Source organism: Podarcis erhardii, assembly GCF_964252035.2.
Source record: "Podarcis erhardii genome assembly, chromosome: 4".
In the NCBI taxonomy this organism is placed as follows: domain Eukaryota; kingdom Metazoa; phylum Chordata; class Lepidosauria; order Squamata; family Lacertidae; genus Podarcis; species Podarcis erhardii.
In genome coordinates this window covers 65,894,822-65,921,927 of record NC_138508.1, presented here as the reverse complement: position 1 = coordinate 65,921,927, position 27,106 = coordinate 65,894,822, and the positions used below count along the sequence as shown (strand labels likewise).

The window sequence follows — 27,106 nt, the reverse complement described above, 5'->3', positions numbered from 1 at the left end:
AGTCATTTATTGGTCTTGATTGACAAATAGCCTGACCTGGTATAAACCAGTTTCCTATGCTCCTAAAAATGCAAAGTACACTGTGATGATCAGTGCATCTCTAACCTGCCTCATGATTTTTTTAAAAAAGGTGAGGGAAAACCTTGGGGTTTGTTAGTCACCCTGAAAGCACTTGTCCTCCACTGTCGGAAGCAGTATGTATGCTTCTTCTGAATACCGGTTACTATAAACTGCAGGAGGGTACAGTGCTGTTGCACTCAAGTCCTGTTTACAAGCTTCCCATAAGCATCTGCTTGGCCACTGTGAATAGGACGACTTGCCTGATCCAGCTCTTATGTTCTTATGTTGTGCTGATGAGGCGGTTAAAATTGTTTAAGGCTTTGCTCAGGGGCATTTCACCTCATAGGTAAAGGTAAAGGGACCCCTGACCATTAGGTCCAGTCGTGACCGACTCTGGGGTTCCAGCGCTCATCTCGCTTTATTGGCCGAGGGAGCCAGCGTACAGCTTCCGGGTCATGTGGCCAGCATGACTAAGCCACTTCTAGTGAACCAGAGCAGCGCATGGAAATGCCGTTTATCTTCCCGCCGGAGCGATACCTATTTATCTACTTGCACTGGCGTGCTCTCAAACTGCTAGGTGGGCAGGAGCTGGGACCGAACAATGGGAGCTCACCCCGTTGCAGGGATTTGAACCACCAACCTTCTGATCGGCAAGCCCTAGTCTCAGTGGTTTAACCCACAGCGCCACCCACGTCCCTATTTCACCTCATACTAAACCATAGTTTAGTGTTAACACGTTAACAAGGTATGTGAGTCTTCCTTAGGGTGTCTTGGGAGTGTTGAAGAAAAAGAAAAACTCTCCTTCCCTACAGAGAGGGCAGAGATTTGAGTGATTTGAGCAGGCAGCATTCAAAGCAAGCTTCAGGTGATTATTGTACATGTGCTAAATGAATTAAGAGAGGTCAGAGAGTGTGGCTATTTGGACAGAGGGGTATTTGGTTCTGTATGAATTTGGGTACAATAATATCTCATGAAATGCTGATATGTCTGCTCCAGAGTTTCTATCAGCGTGCTGGCGGGAGGAGGATAAGGAGAAAGATACTGAATAATTTAAAGCTCAGAATTATTTAAAATGATGTTTTCTTTTTAAAAAGGGAGCCATTCAAAGGTTTCCCAAAACATGGATCGATGGGGGCGTTTAAAACGCTATATTTATTTTAAATAAGTAATTCATATACTTAATATAGCATGAGACTGGTGAAGGAGACACAAATGATTCTAAAAAGGGGTGGTCAATGTCAGCTAAATCAAACAGAAATGAGGGCCCCATAGGCCACTCTGTCTGAGATGATGATGCCAGAAGCAACATTATTTGGTTCCAAAGGATGCAGGCTAATTCTTCTCTGCAAGCTGGATGTCACCGACTAATGAAAATCTATTGGTACAATACTTGCAGGTTACTGTTCCGTGAAACTGTGCCTTTCAGTTGTGTTACTGCAAGCAGGCCATGAATGAAAACAATATGAAGGCTCCCAAGTATTTCAATATGCAAAACATATAATGCTGTCCTGATTAGAAACAAAGTTTGACAAGATAATGTTGATACAAGGGAAAGGGTGATGAAAGATTGCTGTGCATTTATAAGTGTTGGCAGTGCCTTGTAATAAGAAATAACACATCTTAAATATTTATGTAGCAACGGGAAAAACAACCATTCATAATTCCGCAATATTGTTAGCAGGTGTGAAGCACACAGTTTCGGAAGGTCTCTACCACCCCAATTGTCATCTGTTAGAGCTGCTAACCATATGATTTGTATATTTTCAGATTATTGTGATCGGCAAGAAAAATGGGGGGTGGGGGTGGAGAGAAGCATCAAGATGTGACGTTTAGTCTACAAAAATGAACCTTATTTGACTGATGAATATATATTGTGCACCTGGGGGGGGGGGGAAATCAGTCCATGTCTTGAGAATGGAAGTGTGTGTGTGTGAGGGGGGTTAAAGCAGCACATGTGGGAGTCAGAGGAAAAGATGCAGCTGGAGACTGGATTGTCCTCTTCACTTTGCTACAACTTTTGAGTTTTCTCAAAGGGACTGTCAGCATTTGCCTTGTGTTATTGTATTCCTAGGGCCTTTCGCCTCTTCTCTCTCTCTCTCTCTCTTGGTTTGCAAAACTACTAGGCTTATTTTTATGTTAGATGCAGTGGCACAAAGTAGTTTAATTATCCATGAAGAGTCATGAGTACAGAGTTGTATTTTTAAACTTCCTGACCTACCTTCCCCCAGTCATTTTCTGGGCCTTCATGGAGCCCCCAAACCCATAGGGCCCTACCCAACAAAGGTGTCCCATCAGTGCAAGGACTGCCAATTGCACAATGGAACTTTCCCCATTCTCCCCCAATTTGCACCCTGGATCCTCCTCCAAACTGATCCAGAGTGTTGGGAGAACCGCTAGAACAGATTTCAGGGTCACGCAAGGCGAGGAAAAGGGGGTAAGTTGTGATGCGCAAGCATAAATCCTTGTGCTGATGGAACAATTTGCTTGGCATTATTTTGGATACCATGGCAAATTGCAATGGTGATGCCGGCATTTTCCAGCCCAGCATACCTGGCTCTAGAAAGAATGCCCCAGACACCGCCCCAAAGGCTGGAGAGGGTGACCAGCAGCCATCATGGATGGGAGCTGAACTTGGCTTCAAAGCGGAGTGGATGATGGTATCGGTACACTGCCACATGGACCCACCATATAGTGAACAGGCCAGGACACTGAAGGCACATCTGCTGGTGCCAGACATGATCCCTCAATACCTGATTTTGGTGTGAGCATATAAATTGTTGATGATATGACTTTAGCGATTGGTCTCTGACTTGGCAGTCTATCCTTTTATCAGGTTTTGCTCTCTAGCAGGCTAGGAAATGTAAAGGACTAGACCTCTATGATTTCTCTGCCCCTTTCTCTCTTTATTGGCAAAACATACATCTAGCATTGCAGACTTTAACTCACATGGACTATGTGTGGATGTATACTGCATGGGTTTGTAAACAGGGCTGTCTTAAACATATGTGGCACCAGGGTGCAAAGATCTGCCCGGCGCCTTGCCCCCCAGGTTGTCCTGTCCCAGGAGTGCAGTTGGCAGTTTCAGTGTCTCACTGGCTTGGTCACCCCCGAACTCGCGGCACAGAGCCGCCCACAGCAGAAGAGCCCACCGCAGCACTCTGACAAACAGGCGGGCTCTTCCCTGGACTCAACTCTTGAGCCCCAGACTCTCGGCCTGGTGCTCCTGAGAGCCTGGCGCCTGGATGCCCCACACCCCTAGCGCCTATGGTTAAGACGGCCCTGTTTGTAAACACCCATGCATGCAGAAGATACAACAGGGTGTGTAAATGCGTAACACAGAGACATTAGAAATATAATATGGCCAGAGGAGGGTTGGGAAATTTTGAAGAATGTTTAATACTGTTTTGTTGGAAAATGTATTCTTCCTTTTACTAGGAATGACTCCTGTAATTCTTCAACCAACAAGAATTCTGCCTGAGCAGAGACAAACTGCAGATTGTGGATCATCTCTCTGGATGACTCAGAAATCTATAATGAGAACTGTGTTTCAAAAGGAAGCTAATAAATGAATCTCATATCTGATCTGCAATATTGCTGGTGAGGCTAGCCCAAAGTGAATTTAAGAACATTATGATTAAAAAAAAAGAGTTGATGTATCCACCTTGCTGCCTGTCTTGCAAGGTGATCAGTTGTAAGGTGCAGGGCAGGTGCCCAAGAGAGCTGCGAGAGTCTCTGAAACACAACAAGATAAATTGACACAGAGTCTGAGACTCCAGCCTCCTAAAGAAGAAAAAGCACAAGGAAGATCTATTCCCCTTAATATACGGTATCATGAAAGACATCTCATCAAAATGTGGCAATGAAAAACTATTCCTGACCCTTTGAAAAGTGAGGGATGACATCCTGCCATGCAGAAATCTAATGGGAAGCCAGAAAGAGACAAGAAATGATTAATGGGGTTGGGTGATCAACCATCCAAGAGAGCATTTATCCAAGGCTCTTGTGAAATATTCACAACTGGGCTCCAGGTTTTCTCAAGTTGCTTTCTCAGAGCCTCTTTGGGTTTCCATGGCAAACAAAAAACAAAAAACCCCCACATGACTCAAAACGTAGGAGAATTTTGCACCAAAATGGTGGTGGGTTTTATGAGTTTCATATACAGTGGTACCTCGGGTTAAGTACTTAATTCGTTCCGGAGGTCCGTTCTTAACCTTAAACTGATCTTAACCTGAAGCACCACTTTAGCTAATGGGGCCTCCCGCTGCTGCTGCGCTGCGAGAGCACAATTTCTGTTCTCATCCTGAAGCAAAGTTCTTAACCCAAGGTACTATTTCTGGGTTAGTGGAGTCTGTAGCCTGAAGCGTATGTAACCTGAAGAGTATGTAACCAGTGGTACCACTGTATATATATATGAATTTTGCTGCAGAAATGTACAAAACTGGATTTTAGATTGGGGAAAAAAGAGAAATGGAGGCAACAGAAATAAACAAATCTGCCCATTCTAGCCTGAAGTGATAACGTTCACTGACACGCAGCATCTGGGTCTGATGGGGTCACAGGTTGAAAGCGGCAACATCATTCCAATATCCTGTTCTGGTGACTATTGCTGGTACAAGTACTGGGAAGATTGTACCTTAAGTTGCTTAGATTTCTCCCCCTTTTGAAGGACTCTAAAATTTGTCCATTTGGTACATGCTCTAGTCCCTTCAACTATCTTGTGATTACCAAGTCCTGTTTTGCTACTAAGGATTTTGTTGCTTAATTTATAAGTACAGACACCGTTGAAAAAAGAGTTGGGGATGGCAAAGCAACTGGGAGGCATTTTCTGCTTGCAGATCCATATCTAGTAAGATTGAAAATGCTGATAAACATTGAGAGAAGTCAGGTTAGTAAATCTGCAATGTTCTCAAGACATTCGGGAACTAAGAAGAAAAGCAATAATTAAACAGGAAAATATACAAATACGAGTGCTAGCCTGCTATGAGAGGAAATTATTTCTGACTTGATGGCAAAGAATATTTTATGTAAAAGTGTGTATATGTGTCCACACACACACAGGGTTTTTCTTCTTTTGCTGAGTCATGAGATTGAATTATCGTATGTCATATCTTCCAGCCTCTTGAGAAGATTGGTCTTCAATGTCAGGCTTTAGGTGCCAATGAATTCAATCATTCGTCTTCTGAAAATGAGACTCCTCAAGAATATTTTGAAGGATAATAATAATAATAAAAGTAATAATAATAATAATAATAATAATAATAATAATAATAATAATAATATAATTTATTATCTGGCTGGGTTTCCCCAGCTACTCTGGGCGGCTCCCAACAGAATATTAAACAGAATAAAACTTCAAACATAAAAAACTTCCCTAAACAGGGCTGCCTTCAGATGTCTTCTAAAAGTCAGGTAGTTGTTTATTTCCTTGACATCTGATGGGAGGGCGTTCCACAGGGCAGGCACCACCACTGAGAAGGCCCTCTGCCTGGTTCCCTGTAACATCACTTCTTGCAGGGAGGGAACCACCAGAATGCCCTCGGTGCTGAACCTCAGTGTCTGGGCAGAACAATGGGGGTGGAGACACTTCTGGTATACTGGGCCAAGGCCATTTAGGGCTTTAAAGGTCAGCACCAACACTTTGAATTGTGCTCGGAAACGTACTGGGAGCCAATGTAGGTCTTTCAGGACTGGTGTTATGTTGTCTCAGCAGATGGGAAGCCTCCATGGAGTGAAAGTGAATTATATGAAACAATGAGTCTTTGAGTCTGTAGCAACATTTCCAGTTTCCAATTCCTGATTGAAGAGATGTCAGCTTAATTCACTCACCTAACTGAGCAATGGATGACGACAATGACATTAATAGGGCTTGTGTGCATGGGGAAAGAGTTCCACTCCATTCTGTTGACACACAGATCCATACTGCAAAATTGGATCATCAAATGCAAATCCATGAAATACTATTTCAATATGTTGCTGTGACTCAAATCCACTAAAAGAGTTTCCTAGAAGTCCTCTTCCCATCTTCTGCAACATCTGAACTTTGACCATTCACTAATATTTGAGTCAACATTCATCTTTCAAAGAAGACTTATGGACATAAACATTTATGATTCCTTTCCATCCTAACTGAATGAAGCCAGCCACTTTTCTTCTGTAGGATTGTACTGGGGGAGTCACCCACAGTGCACTTTCCCATTTGATTGCCATGGTGACAACTGATTTGAATCTGGATCAATCCAGTCATTCATAATCTGAACAGCTTATCCCGTGATGGTGTTGCCAGGCTACAAGTGAAATTCTTTCAACTAATTGGTGGAACCTCTGTCCTGCTCTTCACATTTATTCTTCAATATTTACTCATTTTACATCATTTGCATAACTAGCACAGCAAAGAATGACATTCTACTCAGCAGGGCTCTCTGATACTACATTCCCCAAAATTTTACTCTTCCCTTAGATGTTAACATGAACACAGACACATCAGGAAATCAGGAAATCGAGATGTGGAAGAGCTCATTTTGCAATATCAGTTACTGTTGGGAACCCCAACCATTTTTGACCTGGTGCCACAGTTGAAAAACTGTGGCTGAGGATGCTCTGGTGCCAACAGGTGCCACACAGGGGACCCCTGAATGATTTGTGGACCCTTTAAGCCAAGTCTGGGGAACAGTTGCCCCTCCGGATGTTGCTGAGCTACAAATCCCATCCTCCATGCTTGCTGGGGCTGATGGGAGTTGTAGCTGAGCCATATCAGGGAGGCCCACGCCTGCTTTAAGCATTTTGTAAAAATATACAAAACAAACCCTTATATCATCCCATTTTGGTGAGATTTTGATTCAAACCTCTTGTATGAGGGGAAAAATATTCTGTTGAGTATTGGAATCCTAGTCAAGATCACCTATATCAAGAGTTTCATCCTTCCATGACCACTAACCGTATGTTGATGCTTTAGTCATCCTTGGCTACAATCTGAGTTTATATTTATTTAGTGCCTCACGTCCAAGCTTACAATTCAAAACAACATGTAGTCACAGAGTAATTTAGATTTGCCCTCTTGCTCTTGTTTTTATTTCTCCTTTCTTTGGCAGGAAAAAGCAATGCTCACTTCTTTGTGTTGATGCTTCTCTCCTTCAGGGACTGAGAAGAGTGGACTTTTCTGACAGAGCTGATTAAATAAGCAGTAAAATTACACAGAGCAGGAATGGATGGATCAGTCTATTTCCAGTTCATCTCACATTTGGTCCTCCTGCTCAAGTCTGTCCTGTCCAATTTCTATTTATATCTACATGGTCCAGGGGAGTTGATTATTCCCCATTTTTTTCTTGCTGGGCCAAGGGGGTTGCCCTTAAGTATTCCAGGGGTGGGGAACTGGATCTCAGTGGTGGGCCAGGTGCTTATCTCTTCCACCCCTTGTGGGTCAAGGAGGATGGCACAAAATTGAGAAGATCCATAATTTGGGGACACCAAATTTTAGCCCCTCACAGGGTGCCATATTATGAAATATTTCCAAAGTCCGTCCCTGCCTGAAGATGTAAATTGTCTTGTCCCTTGCAGGCAATGGTGTGAAACAATGGCTGCCTCCATTGCTTCTCATGATGCACAGAGTTTCTTTAAAGCCACAAAGACCATCTGTGGGCCAATAAATCATGGCATATGCCCCCTACGCTCAGCAGATGCTACCACACTTCTAAAAGATAAAGAAGCTATTGCACTGCACTGGAAAGAACATTACCAACATCTCCTTAACAGCAACTCCCCCATAGCTGCCGAGGTCCTCTCACAAATTCCGCAAAAACAAGTTAGAGATTGCAGTATCTCCAAATCTACCAGTGACCGCCAAAGAAAAAATTATCTAGTCTTAAAAGGAGGATGTGAAACACAAAGGCAGCCTGCTCAGACCTTGTCATCACACAGTAAGTTTGGATAAAGAAAGCTGGAGTCAGAGTATGTTCCAATTTGCACATCTGTTCAGAAGGTGAGAATGAAGATCAGTTTGCTTTCAGGTGTGTTCTGTGAAACTCCTCCAGCGCCCTCACATAGATTCTTGCACTTGAGTTCATCTGACTAGAGATACAGCCCTGTGATGAACACTGCTATGTCACCATATTAAAAAATGGCGGGGCTGGAAGAAAAACATTATATATGATCATTGCACATAGGCGAAGTATTTTGCAAATTTATGGCACTTCATCATCCTCTTTCTTTTTGCCATCCGTTAAGGTCAGCATAAAAAACACACAGAAGGTGACTTCTCTAATCTAAAGCATTTTGTATCGGCTGGAGGTTCTGCTGTAGTAATTTCCTGACACTTTTAAATGAAGAGTATGTGATGTTACCTTCAGATATGACACACATGGCAGTGATTCAGCCAGCAACAACTTAATGTCTCAGCAATTGGCGTTTATTGTGTACCTCTTCCCTAAGTGGTAAAAGAAAAAGAAAAAAAGTTTTTTGCGGAGCAGAATTTCATAGAGAAGCTTCCCTGCCAGGGTGGAGCAATCTTTCTTGGGTAATCTCTTTTTATTCAGGCAAGAATCCTGACACTGCTAATCTTATTGATCATTGCAGTGGAAGAAGAGCAGGCATTAACAGCGTTGAGCTGTACCAACACAAGCTGCTGAAATTATTTTGCTGAAGGTGGAAATAACTTTTCCAGTCTTTTTTTCCAGACCTGTTTCCAGGATGCCAGGGACTGGCCCTCTCAGGGATGGCCCCAGATCTATGGGACTTCCTTTCCTGGAGGTGCATAAGAGTACTTTGAAAACATTTTATTCCATTTCCCCTTCAGCTAGTTTTAGTAGGCTGAAAAAAGTAATATATCTGTTCTACTGCACACTTTTCATATTGAATTTTATTTAATGGTTTTATTCTGGCTCTTGTTTCATCTGCTGTGATGGAAAATGTTTAAATGCTAATGTTTTTTTCTTCAGTTTTGAAGTAGTGTCCCTCCCTCCTCCCCTACTTTGATGTGTTTTATATGTTTTGGGGGAAATCATTTTCTGTAAGCCACCTTGCAAAAGCTATGTGTCCTGAAACAAACAAACAAACAAACAAACAAACAAACAAACAAACAAACATCTTTAAAATGGAGTTGATTCCTCTAGAAGGATTAGCAGCAGCTGCATGCTCAAAGCGCCTTGTCACCAAACAGCTGCAAATCGCAGACTCTTCCCCTTCTATCTTCCAGTTGTTCATGCCTGCTGTTTACCAAGCAGATGGGGGTGGGTGGTAGCTAGAAGCCACCAGCTATCAAGGCTGCTAAGCAAGTACCTTCAGCTACACGAACTATGCAACCATCTCAAGAGAACCTTCTGAATATCTAAAAAGGAATCATGTCTAAGAAACTCCAAAGAAAACAATACATATTCATGCCTGAAGATTCACATTCTGTGACAGACAGGAGGGTATTTCCCTTGTCATACTAATTAAAGCGGAGGCATTGTTATACTGCATGTATAAAGCAGCTGGGTGTTTTCTCCCTAGCAGTTGCACCTGGATTTTGACTTGAGGACAGCATATGTAGAAGAAGGAGCTGCCGATGTCAGTTGGTATCAACCTTGGCTTTCTATCAATGGCATGACCTGGCTGATGAAAGGAGATTGTGACTAGGATATAAAAAAGATTAATTTCCTCTTCGGTTCCAAGTGAGTGGCACAGCTCACACACCTGGAATTCTTTCCACTTGGTTTGCATTTACAGATTTTTCCTTCATGCATGAAATGGCACAGTGCTTGATTCTTCTGATTACTGGGCTTCTTGATTTGTTTCCTATTTCACTTTCCACCTGAGGCCACCTCACTGTTTCCTAGACTTTAAATAGGGAGATGGTTTTGGATGATGTGAGTATGAACATAATGGCAGAGATTACCAAGCAGCAACAGTGGGTTCTAAGCCCAAGGGCTTTGACTGCAATCCTACACCTACTTTCCTAGTCACAACTGCCCTAAACATTTTTAAAAGCACCGTGATACCAGAAGAAGAAGAAGAAGAAGAAGAAGAAGAAGAAGAAGGGGAGGAGGAGGAGGAGGAGGAGGAGGAGGAGGAGGAGGAGGAGGAGAAGTTTGGATTTGATATCCCGCTTTATCACTACCCGAAGGAGTCTCAAAGCGGCTAACATTCTCCTTTCCCTTCCTCCCCCACAACAAACACTCTGTGAGGTGAGTGGGGCTGAGAGACTTCAGAGAAGTGTGACTAGCCCAAGGTCACCCAGCAGCTGCATGTGGAGGAGCAGGGACGCAAACCTGGTTCACCAGATTACGAGTCCACACTGGTTCTCATGGCTTCCTCCAAAGAACCCTATGAAATGTCTTTTGTTAAAGGTGCTGAGAATTATTAGGAGATCCGTGTACCCCTCACAGAATTACAATTTCCAGCATGGTTTAGCAACCAATCTCTCTTCCCAGGGAATTATGGGAGTTCTTTGCCTTTTGTATGCAAAGCAGGTGTTTTGCCATAGGTTTTACCACAGACCTATGACCCTTCTCCTAACCACTGTTAGTCTGGCACTGTATGATAAGCAGCCTCGTATAACCAACATGCTTAAGTCTACTTAATGCATAAAGAGATTAAGACCATAGAGTAAGCTTCCGGGTTAGCGCGAATGGCTAATGGCGGATTCCCTCCGAGCTCCGGAGGGAATCGGCTCTACTGAGGACGGGTCTTGCCGTGCCGGCGACACGGGGACCCTCAGAAACCGCAGGCGCGGAAGCCTGCGGACTTGGTGACTCGGTGGGCACCTTAAGCGCCCTCCCCGACCCACGAAGAGCCTTTTTAAAGGCTGCGGAGAGGGTACGGAGAGTGGCGTGGTGCTGAGAGTAGACCGCTACTTCAGTGGAGCGAAGCCGCAAGCCATGGCCGGAGAGCGCTGACTTTCTTCCCAAAATTTGGACTGGATAACAAAGGACCCGTGAGTAGTGGAATTTGGACTTTAAAAACTTTATCCTGTGAATTCGGCACGATCGGGGGATGTGTTAAAGGGAAGTCCGCACCCCCTCTACTTATAGACGATTTAAAGCAAGGAACGGAGAATTAAGGCGGAATGAATACTGTTTTGATGATTTAAAAGTTTTTCACAAATTTGATAGAAGAAGATTTTGTGCTGGAGAGAAAGGGAATTTTGGAACTTTGTGTGTAATCCCCCCCAAAAACCCGGGAGTGTCCTATTTGGGTGCCGGAGGAAGAAGTGAAAGGAGTTTGACAGCTGTCAAAGAAGCTGTCAAACGGGCGGACAAAGTAAAGAATTTTGTTATTTAACAACTCTTGGAATTAAAGTTGATACATTTGGACTGAGGCGATTGGAAACAAAGTATTGATAATAACAAAGTAACAGATTATTGGAAAAGGACTACTAAATAACTGAAAGCCTCCTAGGGGGAATTAGTGACATTACAATGGCTGCAGAGGGAAAATTACTGGCGGAGATAGAAAAAATGTTCTTTCTCGTGGGAATCCTGCAGGAGCAGAGTATGGTTTTGAGTAAAGTTTTTATGACCTTGAATTCTGAAACAAACAACTCTGCTGAATGCACAAAGGAGACGCATGATAAAAACTCTGCAGCTGAGCAGGAAGAGATGCCTTTGGAATTGACAGAGAAGAAAGAAGGAGTTCAGACACTACAAGTGGAAAATATCAACCAGGAATCTGCATTGTTAGAGTATGAGCAAGAAGACCTTTGGATTACAAACCTGCGAAAGATGAGAAAGAAGAAGAGAGAAGTCCCTGGAGTACTTGGAATATTAAAACTAAAAAGAATAAAGCAACATGATTGGGACTTTCCTCTTGAGTATGGAAAACTAGATGGTCTTTCGCAGCAAACACTCTTTAACATTCTGGATGAAAGAAAATATGATGTGACTCTGACTGAACTCCTTCGGGGTCTTAGGACCAACAAAGAGGACTACCAACATAGTTGGCAGAGAGGGACTGACAGAGAATCAGGCGCCTCGGACGTGAGGAATCCGGGCTAAGAACTATTTTTTGTTTGTTTTTTTTAGACATTTGTCTGGGAAGGGACAGAAACCGGGGCAGGGGGGGGGAGAGAATAGAACTATAAAATGTTTTGTTTTGTTTTACTTGGTCAATGTGACCTATAATTAATATAATAAAGGGAAAATTTGTGGAGGGGAAGTCAGATCGACCTTAAAAAAAAAGAAATTAATGATTATAAGAGAATTGGATAAGTTGAATATAGATAAACAAAAAGAATTTAATTTTTAAAAACAATATGAATATCTTTAAGAGGTTAGGTAAGAACTTGCTGAATTAATTTTGGAACTGGGATGTAAGAGGAGGGGGTGGGGGGAAGTCAATGAAAGTGGGTAAAGAAAATTAGGGTATGTGATTGTATTTGTGTGTTTGTGTGTTCTTGTCTTTGTGTGTGTGTTTGTTATAAAATGTAAAAACCCAATAAAAATTATTTTTTTAAAAAAAAAATAAGACCATAGAGTAAGCTGTCCTGCCAGGCTTAGCTAGGCCATTCCCCTTAACCTTGAGGGGGTAATAAAGCCTATTGTTCACTCTCCAGTCTACCTGGAAGTTCAGTATGTGAAAGGGCTACGCTAGTTGTTCCAGCTCAGGCTGCATGGCTCTCAAAAGCCACTCTTGAGGTTCTATACCAATAATTTAGAAACTCCTACCATTTGAAACTAAGACAAGCTTCACTACCTGTGCAACTTTTTCTGAATGCTGTATGGAAAAGCACATGAGCTAGAGTGAAGGCTTTCTGGGAAATGATATATAATGAGCTGAAAAAGATATTTAAGTATACCTTCACCAAGAAACCAGAGGCCTTCCTTCTGGGTATTGTCGGCCAGAAGGTGTTAAAGAAGGACCGAACATTTTTTATGTAGGCAACAACAGCAGCAAGGACACTCGTCGCTAAGCAATGGAAAACCCAAGATTTACCCACACTGGAAGAATGGCAGACGAAACTGATAGACTATATGGAACTGGCCGAGATGACTGGCAGAATCCGAGACCTGGGAGAGGAGACGGTAGAAGAAGACTGGAAGAAATTTAAGATTTATCTGCAAAAATATTGTAAATTGTATGAATGTTAAGCAGGATGCTAGATTATAAAGAATTCGGCACCATTAAAACAGATGAGGTGAATTATGAAGATAAGTTAAATTCAATTAGACAATGATTAGGCTAAACCAAATTTTTCAAGATATCAAACAAATTTATTTAAAATGTGCGATGTAATATTGGAAAATTAGTTAGTAAGAATGTAAACAAGGTGATAAATTGCTGGATTAAATTTTTTATAACTAGGAACGCAGGAACGGGAGATGCGAGGAAGTCCAAAGATGATAAGAAAATGTGTTATGATATATATTATTGTGTTTTATTTATTTGTATTGTAATTAAAAACTCTTAATAAATATTTAAAAAAAGAAAAAGGAAAAGCACATGAGCTAGACCTTTGAAGAGTTTGTAAGTAAACCAATTTTAAACTTACCAAATGTTCCAGTTACAGATAGGTAGCCGTGTTGGTCTGCCATGGTCAAAACAAAATAAAAAAATTCCTTCCAGTAGCACCTTAAAGACCAACTGAGTTAGTTCTAGGTATGAGCTTTCGTGTGCATGCACACTTCTTCAGATACACTTCTTCAGATACAAAGGAATTTCAGAAATAGACTGGAAAGAGAAGCTGCTGAATTGCAACTTATCACCAAACTTAAAACTATAGAGAGACCTGGTTTGAACAAAGACATTGGATTCTTATCTCATTATACATGACAAAGCCATTTTTCACCTTCTCACCCCTTGCTTTTTCCTGTTAGACCTATTGCAGTCGTTAAGAGTCGTCAACAGGCTCATCGCAGCTATCTGCCAATCACCCATTCCCACCACCCTTCTGAGTAATACCCCTCCCCACCTTCTCACTATATAGAAAGGTCCGGTGACTTCTGTTTCAGTGTATCTTACCAAATGTGTAGTCTTTTCCTATGCTGGGGAAGTTTTGGAAATCACAAGGGCATATTTTAAAGGTCTGTAACAGACTACATTTCCATGCTTTACTTTGCTGTATATTTTGTGATTTTAAATCTATTCCGGGGTTCTCTCACCAAGGAGTACTTGCCTCAAACTTGGATATTGGCATCTAGGAATTCTCCTTTTATACCTATTTTTTTCCTTGCACCAAGAAGCACATTATAAAACTGCTCCTTTAGTTGTCTATATTTCTCTTGGCTGAACTTAAAGTGTTGGTGCTAACCTTTAGAGCAATAAATGACTTGGGACCCAAGTATCTGTAGAAACACCCTTCCCAATATTAGTTGGCCTAGGCTTTTAGCTCTGGAGGCAGGCCTTCCTTGTGGCTCCACCATTAGGTAGAGGACCCTAGGACCCTCGTACGTACGGGACTGCCTCTCCTGGTATGCCCTGTGGAGGACCTTAAGGTCCATAAATAGCAACACTTTAGAGGGCCTGGGCCCTAAGGAAGTCAGATTAGCCTCAACCAGAGCCAGGGCATTTTCAACTCTGGCTCTGGCCTGGTGGAACGCTCTGCCTCATGAGACCAGGGCCCTGCAGGATCTGAGTTCTTTCCGCAGGGCCTGTAAGACAGAGTTGTTCCGCCTGGACTTTGGCTTAGAATCAGTTTGATTCCCTCCCCCTCTTTCTTTTTCCTTTCTCCTCCTGTGAAGAGGCTGCATCTTAATGTTTTAATGTTGTATTTTAATCTTGTTTTTAAATTGTATTTTAATCAACTTGTTTTTATTGTTGGTTGTTAGCCGCCCTGAGCCTGGTCTTGGCTGGGGAGGGCGGGGTATAAATAAAATTTATTATTATTATTATTTATTATTATTAGGTGGTGGCTTGAGATGGGACCTTCTCCATGGTGGTGCAGCCAGCTTGTATAATGCCCTCAGAAGCATGATTTGGGCTGATGCTGTTGCATTTCACCACCAAATAAAAATACACCTCTTTTCACCAGCCTTTCAATGATTTCAGTCTGCCATGTTAATGAGAGCCATTGTGGGGCGTCTGGGGTTAGATGCTGATTTTGTGGTTATTTTATTTTACCTTTTAGTACTTCATTGATTGTGGTTTTGGTGGAGATGTAACTTGCCCTGAGACCTTGGATGAAGGGTGGGTTAAACATTTATCAGACAAATGAATAAATAGAAGTATGCAGCAGCACAACGTTTAAATTTTCTGGTAACAATAATTATTATGAATATCTTCTCTGAAGGTCAGATTTAAGTTTCAACATTTGATGTTGATCGCCTTCAATCAGGCAGCAAATTACACTATCAACAACAGAAAGATCACTTTTAGAAGTAATCACATCGTTGATGCTTATAATTAACACTACTTTCCCTTTAATAAAGAGCATTTACAAATAACAGAAATTACTTATATACATGCCAATTTCAAGAACCACAGTGACTAATTCTATTAGCTTGCTTTTTAAGAGGCTATTTTTATGTTTTAAAAGTGCAATATGCTTTTGCTTCTATCATTCACTGAAAACCTCCTCTTAGGTCACCACCAAATAACCTTTTTATTGAACACTTATCCTGATTTGTTGGAGACGATGACTATACAATGTTGGCTGCTTATTGAGCATTCATTTTGTTTTGTTTTTTTGTTTTGTGGGAAGTTATATGACATCATGTCAAGCAATTGTTATCCCACAATTCCCCATACATTTTCAAGTCACTTTCCTTACCACAAAATGTTTGGTTTTCTTTGGAATGATATTTGTGGCTCAACAATGCCAAATTCACTTTAATTATGCGACCTGGATTATGCAACCGTGTGTGCTTGAGTCTTGCTCAATAGTCTTGTGAAATAGTCTGGAAGACACCATACATTTAAAGCACATTTCCTCTTCACAGAGCTACAAAAGTCCAAGCACCCTTAATAAACTAGTCTCCACAGTTATTTTGGGTGTGGTTGGGTGCTTTAAATGTATGTTGTGTGCCCAGCCTTGTTTTCATAACAAGTCCTCTGATTACCAAGGAGTAGCAAAACTCTAATAATTCAACTTTTACACCCATACTGAGCTGCTCAGATTTCTGACAGCGAGCTCAAAATCCACCCCAACAATCTCTGACTGAGATTACTAATGAATGCGATCTATCCCCACAGTCTGTTTACGAAACTGAGAATATTCTGTCATTTGTGTTCTTTTTACATATTTTGGCACCATGGTTAACTTCCCTCAAAGGAACTATTCTGTTCTGAGCAATAGCCATCACATTTGTCAAAAAGCAAGTGAACTTTTTCAATATCCCAGAATGTATCCAGGACACCCAGTCTTCCCATCTGGGTGCATTTTGTCTCCACACTCCTTTGTGCTTCTCCTATAATTGCTCTTCTATAAAACAGACCTATCCATTGTATGCAGCCGTCTTACAGAGGGAAGCGATGTGATCTACTCCCAGCATAACTTTGTTTTATGGCCTTATTTTGCTTCATAGGTGGCTTTTGCCTCTTTGTTATCTACTTTCAGAAGGCAATTTTCTCCATTGATTTGAAATATTGTACTATGTAGCATTACTTGAAGCTTTCTCTCTCTCTCTCTCTCTCTCTCTCTCTTGAAATGGAGGAATATTTTAAAAATATAGCATACTATACACATTAAGATCACACGGGGAAGAACTGTGCTTCATTTTTTATAGCAGTATATTGAACTTGATCACATGAGAATCCACATTTTGGCTTGGGAAGGCATTCCATAGCTTTTCAAATATCTTTTTGTTCATAAATTATCTCTCCAGTTTACCATACTTGGACCTGTTTTCAACAAATGCTTGGAAAGTAAATTAGATTATGTTTGGATGTACGGAAATAATTAAGTTAATTTGAGACTGTGCATTATAAAGGAAAGAATAGATATAGTAAATGAAAATATTTGGAAGCCTTTTTTTAGCTAATTCACAGTAATGTTTTTGTTCTTTTTTGTGAGTTTGTAAATATGATATGGCATTTACATATATGAAATGTATAGTTTTATGTGTTTTTTTGTTTTTTCCTTCTCTTTTTTCTCTTTTTATTTTCTTTCTTCTTTATTTTCTCACTTTGTGTCTGTATTAAATGTCGTTGCATTTTGATATTTTTAAAATTCAAATTAATAAAGATTTAATAATAATAAAGGAAAGTAAATTAGGAATTTCCTCACTGTTCCCTGCCACAAACTCTATACATTCATAGGTAAAAAGGTAAAGGGACCCCTGACCATTAGGTCCAGTCGTGGCCGACTCTGGGGTTGCGGCGCTCATCTCGCTTTATTGACCAAGGGAGCCGGCATACAGCTTCTGGGTCATGTGGCCAGCATGACTAAGCAGCTGCTGGTGAACCAGAGCAGCACACGGAAACGCTGTTTACCTTTCCGCCGGAAAGGTACCTATTTATCTACTTGCACTTTGACATGCTTTTGAACTGCTAGGTTAGCAGGAGCAGGGACCGAGCAATGGGAGCTCACCCCATCACGGGGATTCAAACCGCCAACCTTCTGATCGGCAAGTCCTAGGCTCTGTGGTTTAACCCACAGCGCCACCTGCGCCCCACCCACATACATTCATAAGGTACTCTAAATATAGAGACTGCCCAGGTTGTATATGCTTGTAGACACACACTTTCTCTTTCTATGACTGGCCTATCCTTAATTGGAAGTTACATTCTGGGGCACACGCAAGAGGGTCATTTCTTCCTGGGGGCAAATTTTAATTTGCTTAGAAGTTAATCTGCACATGTGAACCAAAATGTGTAAGTAATCTAAGTTTAAAAGTTCAGTTGTCATCATAGTCAAAACAAAACAAATTCCTTCCAGTAGCACCTTAAAGACCAACTAAGTCAGTTCTTGGTATGAGCTTTCGTGTGCATGCACACTTCTTCAGATCATAGTAAAGGTCCCTTAAGGTACCCACCCTGGCAGAGACAAAATGGCCTCAGAGGACTGAGGGACATTTCCATCGCTTGCAGCAACACATACTTAAAGGAGTATTAGAAAGAAATGTCAGCTGTTTGTCATTTTTTACATCTTTAAAGAAGTCCATTTTTGTGTGTGTGTGTGTAAGAATGCTAGCTATACCGATGAAGAGATTCAAATGAAAATATTATAGATTTTTGGTTTAAAAAAGATTGCAAGATGATCCCAGTGCTTACCAGGGGCAGGGTGCATACCTTTGACTGTCCTTTTTATTTGTCCTGAACACACATCACAGCCAGCCTGAGGCAAGAAGCAGATGGTACATGATTATCTTAACAGAGTCAAAAGAGTTATGGGAGAGGCATGTTAGCAGCTGAACAGTCCCCAGAATTGTAGGCAATGTCTGTGCTTTGTTTCCTATTTATCGGTGGAGTGTGATTATTTCAAATGGCAGAGTATTAATTTACTAATTAGAGATAGTCACACTAGAAGATGCTACAGCAGTACATGTTATCGCATACACCAAGATTTACATTTGTCCTTCATGGGATCTCAAGGACAGTAGCTCTGACAATGGAATACAATACAAAACAACAACAACAACCCAAAAACTGTATACATTGACAAAAATAATTGCATACATTGAAAAATTGTTATTAGATGGCATTTTTAGGTGGCCACTAGCCTAGGGGTTCCCAAAGAATATGTATATAAAAATGCAATAGGAAATAATATAGTATCGAGCACAAGGCATTACAATTGCTACAGTAACTAGGAAAACCATTAAATGGTCCCTCAAGCCCCCCAGCAACTTTCCAGTGGTCTGTGGGGGAAAGAGCGCAGAAATTACTGCACTAGCCAATGATATAGGCATAAGAACTATTTCTCTGTTTTGTTTTATTATTTATTTTATTTCATAAAAATTATATACCACTTGATAAAAACCCTCAAACCATCTATGTATGGTTCTGTGTGTCTATCTATGGTTTGGGGAACAGTCTGGGTGATATCCACAGGTTCCTTCCAGGCCTGTGAACCTATATCCAGGGAGGTTTAGCATCTAGTAGAAAAGGCTATCAAACCAGTTCTTTTGTTGAGATAAATGCCCTTAGCCGACCAGTGAAGTATAGCCATTTGCATGTACTAAGAGGCTGGATACCATTACAGTTTTGGATTCAGGTATTTTGTGCTCATTTACCTGCTTTCTTGATGGGCCAGCAGTTTATAGTAAAGTAAAACACATATTGTTTTTGTTGGGGTTGCCCAAAGGATGGGGAAATGAGACAACCTTAAAATATCCTGTTTCAGCCCCCCCCCCAAATAGTAATTATAAATTGTTGGTATCGCTGACCAAATCTTTGGACTATTTGGAATATAGCTCTGATGAGCTGGAATTTTCTACTAGGTAGTGCATTGCTTTTCTGGGAAAGAGCAATGGCCATAGGCCAGCCATAATTAAGAACGTAATAGTGCAAATGGATGCATGTCTACTCAGAAGTAAAACCCGCTGAATTCAACAGTGAGCCTGTAGAGGGCTGCAGTACGTATTCTATCTATTTCCATAGGAAGAACTTAAAGTCAGGATTACAGGGCAATCTGAGACATGTCTACTCAGAAGTAAGTCCAATGATCTTAGTGTGACTTACTCCAAGATAAGTGGGTATAGGATTGTAGCCTTAAGTGTTCTCAAAGGGGATGTCACAGTCCACAACCATCATTGCATCATGCCCATTTGTTGTTGTTTAGTCGTTTAGTCGTATCCGACTCTTCGTGACCCCATGGACCAGAGCACTTATCTGGAAACATCAGTCTTCCAATATATGTTTGGGTGGATGGAAGAGTTCAGGCATTTTACAGTTATCAAACCGATGAGAAGGGTTATGTGTTTGTTTGCACACAGAATTATTTATATTTTAAAATATAACCTAATTTGTATCCTGCTGTGCTTTCCCAAGGGGGAAATTCAGTGGATGGCAATATAATAAACAAAAGTTACATATGGTAAAAATATAATAACACTTATACAACTACTAAAATACAGCATGAAAAATAAATGAACTAGAAAAGTCCCTCAAAGCATAAAGAATCCATTATTAATATATTGCAGTTAAGATCTTAATAAATAGGAAGCACTGCAGATGCAAAGATCTTGTGATGAGATGAGAGCTGGAAAGGAAACGATGCTCATACTGTATCATCTGATCTTTATCCTGCATAGCAAATACCAACTGCCCTTTTTGCAAGTGCCTATCTAGCCTCTCACTGCTCTTAAGAGTTCAAAAAACTTCCTAATGCTTAATCCAAGGAATATTCTTGTTTGCCAGGGCATTCTGAACTTCCATGCTATTTTGATGGGTTAACTAAACCATGTTTAAAGAGCAACCATCACAGAGACATATAATTTCAAAATCCTTCAATTCAAAACACACACACACACACACACACACACACACACACAAACAGACACAAAAAGGAACCTGCTGTTATGTGATGGAGTGCCATTTATGGGAAGAGTGAGGCAGCTGACATGTGAGTACTCTCCAGGAACAACTCTATCTCTGACCAGTTCATTAGTCCTGCATGTTAAGTTACTGTTATTAAACATAGTTAAATGGGACTCTGTGATAAGTATGTGTAGAAGCTGTCATGTATTTTAATCTGGTTTTAGTTTATGTCTAATTTTATTGTATTTTAAGCTTTAACTGATAATTTCATAGTTTATGCTTTTTGTAAACTCCTTTGAGGCTGTATGACAATTGGGCAGTATATAAATGTTGTGAAATAAAATAAATATTTTGCCACAGGACACATTGTGACATCGGACATTTTGGAGGAGGGAGGAGTTAGATTTACTGCCACTATTAATAATGACAACTGTACAGTTAGCATCAAATCTATTCTGATCCTGAATAATCCATCTGAACTGTCCTCAAAGTTTCTTCTGTTTGATTTAAAAGAAGATTGACGTGAACTTCCACAACTTTTCAGGTGGAGTCTGTCCGATTTCCCAGGCTCACCTCTAGGCCAAATCACTCTTCTTCGTCACCTCATATCAAAGGCTTATAAAAGTTGTGGTTGGGGCTCCTTTTGAAGCAAAGCTGAAAGCCACCTGACCTTTTAATGTTCAAATCTGCTCTAGCTTAACACCATCAAAGAAAACCTTAAAGGGGAAAGGAAACCACAGATCCCACTCATTATAGTGAGGCATTTTGATGCTTACCGTACAGAAGCCTTCGAAGGGGAAACGCACTATAAACATGTCTTGGGGTTCATTAAGGTTAATGGGGAGAGACATGGGAGAGACATGATTTCTGAAAGCCTCCTAATTAAATTGATTGCTGTGGCTTTTCCCCAAGGGCCAATACTCCGGCTGTAAAATGCATGTATAAACGAAGCCCCTTGACTAACAGTGAAATCAATAAGTATGTCATACTCACTTACTCTTGTGTCCAGCCTGCATTCTGTGACAGATCGTGGTGAAGACATGCAAGAAAAAGAGAGTATTCTGATGAGCATTAGATATGCTTGTTGTGTAAGAAGGCATCACATGCTCCAAATCTAGTTCAGTTTGTGATCCACTGAGGGAACCTGGCCCACCAGCCATGTACTCTGACCTACTAGGTGCTTGACTTCCCTTCCACACAGAGACACCTTACCTCCTACTTTAGATTTTTACAGTCCAAAACAGGCAGAAAATACAGGGCTTTCAAGTTTCTGGTGGGCCACCATCCAAGGTGAGAGAGGTTCAACCTTCTGGGTCACAAGTTGCACTGACTTGTTCTAGTTTATTAATTTTCTGTAGATTTCAGCAGCAGACCTCACATTCAATATCATGCACTGCCGTAAGGGGCCATTGATGGCCCTGGCTTTTCTCCACTCATTCCTCACCACGAAGAAAGGAACAAAAGTTTATATGGCACATCTGTACTATGTAAAGGAGTAGTCAAACTAAGGTGGGGCATAATGACTTACATGGGCTATACAAATTCATCCATGAATTCTAGCAGGTCACACAATACCTTGTGGTAACAAATTTTCTCTTAACTTAAATGCTGTATGATATAGCACAGTCTTTTATATGTTCCAAAACTGTGGCTAATTTAACTGAATGACTTCTAAGACCTGTTATTATGAGAGAGAGCTGTAAGTTGCCCTATACCAAAAGGGATCATCTAGTCCAGTACAGTGGTACCTCAGGTTAAGTACTTAATTCGTTCCGGAGGTCCGTTCTTAACCTGAAACTGTTCTTAACCTGAAGCACCACTTTAGCTAATGGGGCCTCCTGCTGCTGCTGCGCTGCCAGAGCACAATTTCTGTCCTCAACCTGAAGCAAAGTTCTTAACCTGAAGCACTATTTCTGGGTTAGCGGAGTCTGTAACCTGAAGCGTATGTAACCTGAAACATATATAACCTGAGGTACCACTGTAGTGTCCTCTCTGGCTGCTGTCCAAGGTGCTGCACAGCTAGATGTGCTCCGAAGAATTCAAATTGTGACATGCTTCAAAGCATTTGATCTAAGGAGTTTGACCCTCCCAGAAGGCCAGGCCACTCTTGTATATTTTTTTTTAAGAAATAAGTTGCTTAAACTATATTGTGGGAAGCACTGGGCATTTTGCTAGTTGCCAGCCATAAATGGCTCTGCCCCATCAATATGCAGACACATAAGAGTTCAAACTTCAAATGACATTATTCATCAAATCCAAACACATTACATCTTTAAGTTAGCACAATAGCAAAAGATTCTGCCCATGAGAAGCATTAATGATTGTTTAATGCCCAAGCTGCTGCATTTATTTTAGGTCTTAAAATCATTACAAGCCCTAAAAAGGGAAAGTGATTCTTTGCCATTTAGAGAAACAGTTCTTGATAAGGATTCACATTTGCTTATTAGCATACAGTGCCCTTTTTAGTTGATGCAGGCTCCCACCCCACCCCCCGCTTTACCACTGCATCAATTCTGCATTTCGTTATTGAATACATTTTGTAAAAAGTCTTTCAAGGACATTTTAGCCCTAAAGCAAGACTACCATATATATTTGCAAAAAAGCGCAAGGCTGTTTGTGTACTTTTCACATGGTAAAGGGAACTTTTAAAATGTGGCAATGATTTGTAATCATTAGCCAAATATATCTGAAAGTATTTTGGTTGTGGATCTCATCTCCAGCAGAAGAACCGAGTTAAAGCCCAAGTCTGTGGTTTGTGGATGTGTGAAAAAGTACTGAAGGACTGGGGTGGGCGGGTGGGAGGAAAAATGATTTTGTGGATAGAAGGATAATTCAGCAACAGATTAGTCACAGACATACAGGCAGAACTGTACAAACTTCATCACGAAATCTTGACAGCCTATCCCCAAAGCATCATGGTTCCATAATTCTAGACTTTGGCCTTTTTTTGAGCAGAGACTGATAAATGTGCCAATTTCGATCCTGACCTTGGATGATGAGGTCAGGCTATCAAATTCATTTTCACTTGCAGCCTGAACAAGGGCATAAGAATGGGCCATCTTCCCAGGAAGGGGTGGCAGGGGTGGTGGTGAGGGAGATAATGTATGGGCAAACATAACAGAAGCTAAAAATGGCAGCAGAAAAAAGCTGCTGTCATCATTTGAATGTGGCTTTAAAGGGGCTTTTAGAAGGAACAACTACTGTCAGACACAGTTTTGCTCGTCAAATGCCTTTCAGATTTCACTCTACATTGTTTTAGCTTAGAATAATTTTTTGTCGTTGAATGGGAAGTATTCGGCTCTGGATCTATTCCAGTCCAGCTTCCGCGCTGGTCATGGGACCGAGACAGCTCTGGTCGCCCTAACAGATTATCTCTGCAGGCAGCTGGATCGAAGCGGGTTGGGGCTGCTGATTCTTCTAGACCTGTCAGCAGCCTTCGACATGGTCGATCACGAACTCCTGGACCACCGCCTTGCCGACGTGGGGATCCAGGGCACAGTCCTTCAATGGCTGTGCTCATTTCTCTCTGGTCGGGGACAGAGGGTGGCGCTTGGGGGGGAATTGTCATCCCGCCACTCCTTGGTGTGTGGAGTGCCCCAGGGTGCAATACTCTCCCCGATGCTTTTTAACATCTTTATGCGCCCCCTTGCCCAGCTTGTCCGGAGTTTTGGGCTGGGCTGCCATCAGTATGCTGATGACACCCAACTCTATCTGTTGATGGATGGCCATCCTGACTCGGCTCCAGACACACTGATCAGATGCTTGGAAGCTGTGGCTGGATGGTTATGTGGGAGCCGGTTGAAGTTAAATCCTTTGAAGACAGAGGTCCTCTGGCTGGGATGGGACGATATGGGATTGAGGTGGCAACTCCCATCTCTTGCAGGGGTGCAATTAGTGCCAGCACCGTCCGTTAAGAGTTTGGGTGTAATCTTCTATACCTCCCTCTCCATGGAGGCGCAGATTGCAGCTATAACAAAGGTGGCATTTTTTCATCTCCGCCAAGCTAAGCAGTTGGCTCCTTACCTGTCTCGCCCTGACCTAGCCACTGTGATCCACACGACGGTCACCTCCAGACTGGATTATTGTAACTCGCTCTACGTGGGGCTGCTCTTGAGACTGACCCAGAAACTCCAGCGGGTGCAGAATGCCGCAGCGAGACTCCTTACGGGGTCTTCGCTGCGAGATCACATTCATCCGGTGCTATACCAGCTGCACTGGCTCCTGGTGGAGTACAGGATCAGGTTTAAGGTGCTGGTTTTAACCTTCAAAGCCCTATACGGCCTAGGACCCTCGTACCTACTGGACCGCCTCTCCTGGTATGCCCCACAGAGGAACTTACAGTCTTCAAATAAAAACATCTTGAAGGTCCCAGGCCACAGAGAGGTTAGGCTGGCCTCAACTAGAGCCAGGGCTTTTTCGGCTGTGGCTCCAACCTGGTGGAACGCTCTGTCACAAGAGACAAGGGCCCTGCAGGACTTGACATCTTTCCGCAGGGCCTGCAAGACAGAGCTGTTCCACCAGGCCTTTGGTCAGGGCGCAGCCTGACTCCCTCCTTGGCAATCTTTACAAAACTTTAGTTTATGGTTGCCATCAATTTTGATTTTAATTAATTTTTATAATGTTTTTATAATGTTGCACTGTTTTAGTGTTGTTAGCCGCCCTGAGCCTGGCTTCGGCCGGGGAGGGCGGGATATAAATAAAATTTATTATTTATTATTTATTAAGTAAGAGCATTTATTATGTTTTGCATGGGCTACCCACTGCACAATCAAGTCCTTTTTGCCCACCATTTTGTGGTAGAAGTCAGGGGGCACACACGTTCTCGCACTTCTTTGCTGCTCAGCTTCTGAGAATTGCATGGCACACCACAAAACTACTCATAGGCCATGGCTTTTCCCAATTATTCCATTACTATCAGGATGGATATTTTTTAGTAACCTAAGTCTCCCATGCTAAAGATATTGAGATTTTGTGCAGTATAAAGGAACTGGTTGTGGCCTTTTCTTGACATGTAATTGATCTATGATACACAAGGACATGGAAAGGGAAATGACCTGGTCTGCTTCAAAAACAAGCAGACAGTTCCATTTAGCTCAATAATGTCAAACAAGACACGGCAATTTTATAGGAAGAATCAGACAAACCTGACGTATGAATGCAGCATGTGCAAGAGGGCCTTCTTTTCACATTTTCCCCAAATACATTAGACCATGGTGCTGATAACACCAAGGTTACAGGTTCGATCCCTGTATGGACCAGCTGCATATTCCTGCATTGCAGGGGGTTGGACTAGATGATCCTCAGGGTCCCTTCCAACTGTACAGTTCTATGATTCTATGATTCTACAGTTAGCTTTTATGGGCTAGCATGAGGTTGAAGGGGACTTGGCAAAATGCCTTCTAAAGGGCTCCCTCCTATGTGGGCGGGCCTGGTGGCAGCAGCAGTGGTGATCTGGTCAATTCTGGTCTGCACATAGCATCATTCTGGGGCAATGGGAGAAGACGGCTTCAGGGAGACTCCAGGAAGGTTTTTTAAGCTGGCTGATAAAGGGGCAGGTTTGTAGAAAAATCTCCCTTTATCTGGTGGCAGGAAGTTGCTTAACAGGGTAAGTTAGGCTGAGCAGAGGAGTCCACTTTGCTGTGGCCAGGTCTCCCTTCTGCAGGCAAGGCAGGGCCCAGTTGACTGGGATGTGCCCATCACAAGGAGTAATGATCCACTAGGACTTAAAGTTGGTGTTCTAAGATATACAAATTGTCCTAACAGAAAAGGTGACGATAATGCAGCTAATCATTTGTCCCACGTAATTTGATTAATTCACTGAAGAAGCTGTAATGAAAGCTCATGTGTATTGATCGTCAGAATCTCTGAAGGTCGTTATTTATGTGTTCTAACAAAAGACCAAAGAGTCCTTGTGAAAGCTGAATAGAGCCAAACCTCAAGATACCATGGAAAAATGAGCTTCCATTAACTGCTGAAATATCAGCTGGTCAAGGTTTCCTAGGATTAAAACTAGCAGTGAACTTGAGAGAGGTACAACCTATAGTCAAGAGAAGGGATGCATGAAAAGTGCCATTATTTGTGTGTGTTATATCAAAATGCTTTGAAGGAGAAGGAAGCAGGCTGCCACGTATAGAGTACATGCATGGTTCTCTAACAATAATGTAAGAGAGTTTTAGGTCATTGTTAAAGTAACATGTGTGTATGTGTGTATCATAGTGCTCCATCTAGTTTCATCTAGATAAAAAGCTTTCTGCAGAAATTAGTCACCGATATAGCAAACTCATTTTGTAATGCATTGCAGCTGAAAGCTGAAACCTGGATCTGCCCCATGATCCCAAATTTGACCAAAAGAGATCTTATAGGATCTTTCTGTTTTCTTTCATTTCCAGCCCTTTTCATGCATTTAGCACTGAAAGAGCTCCCCAGTTCTAAAACCACTGTTGTTGGGCTACTGTGGCAAGGTAAGATGGGGAAGCCTACACACAAATACTTCTTCACATGGAGGTTTCCCCATCTTCTGGGACCCTGTGCAACCAAGGTTCCACAATCTTGGGAGTTCTCTGTGTGAAGAGGTAAATGTGATGCACCACAGCTCAGTGTAGAGCATCTGCTTTCCATGAAGAAAATACGAGAATCAATTCCTGACATCACTAGGCAGGGCTGGGAGCGACCCACCTGGAACCCCGGAGAGCTACTGCCAAGCTGTATAGACAATAATGAG

The 27,106-nt window shown here is 41.8% G+C and overlaps 1 protein-coding gene across 3 annotated transcripts in view; it reads right to left on the bottom strand.

The window, feature by feature from the left end:
• The window catches only part of LOC309340386 (uncharacterized protein), a 280,887-nt gene that overhangs the window by 97,032 nt on the left and 156,749 nt on the right, over nt 1-27,106 (bottom strand). For all 3 annotated transcript variants that reach the window (XR_014155954.1, XR_014155955.1, XM_081859157.1), the window contains one exon: nt 21,379-21,402. Coding sequence is in view for 1 of the 3 variants with exons in the window: in XM_081859157.1 (XP_081715283.1) it covers nt 21,379-21,402 (24 nt within the window). In the remaining 2 variants the exon portion in view is untranslated. The remainder of the gene's footprint in view (nt 1-21,378; nt 21,403-27,106) is intronic.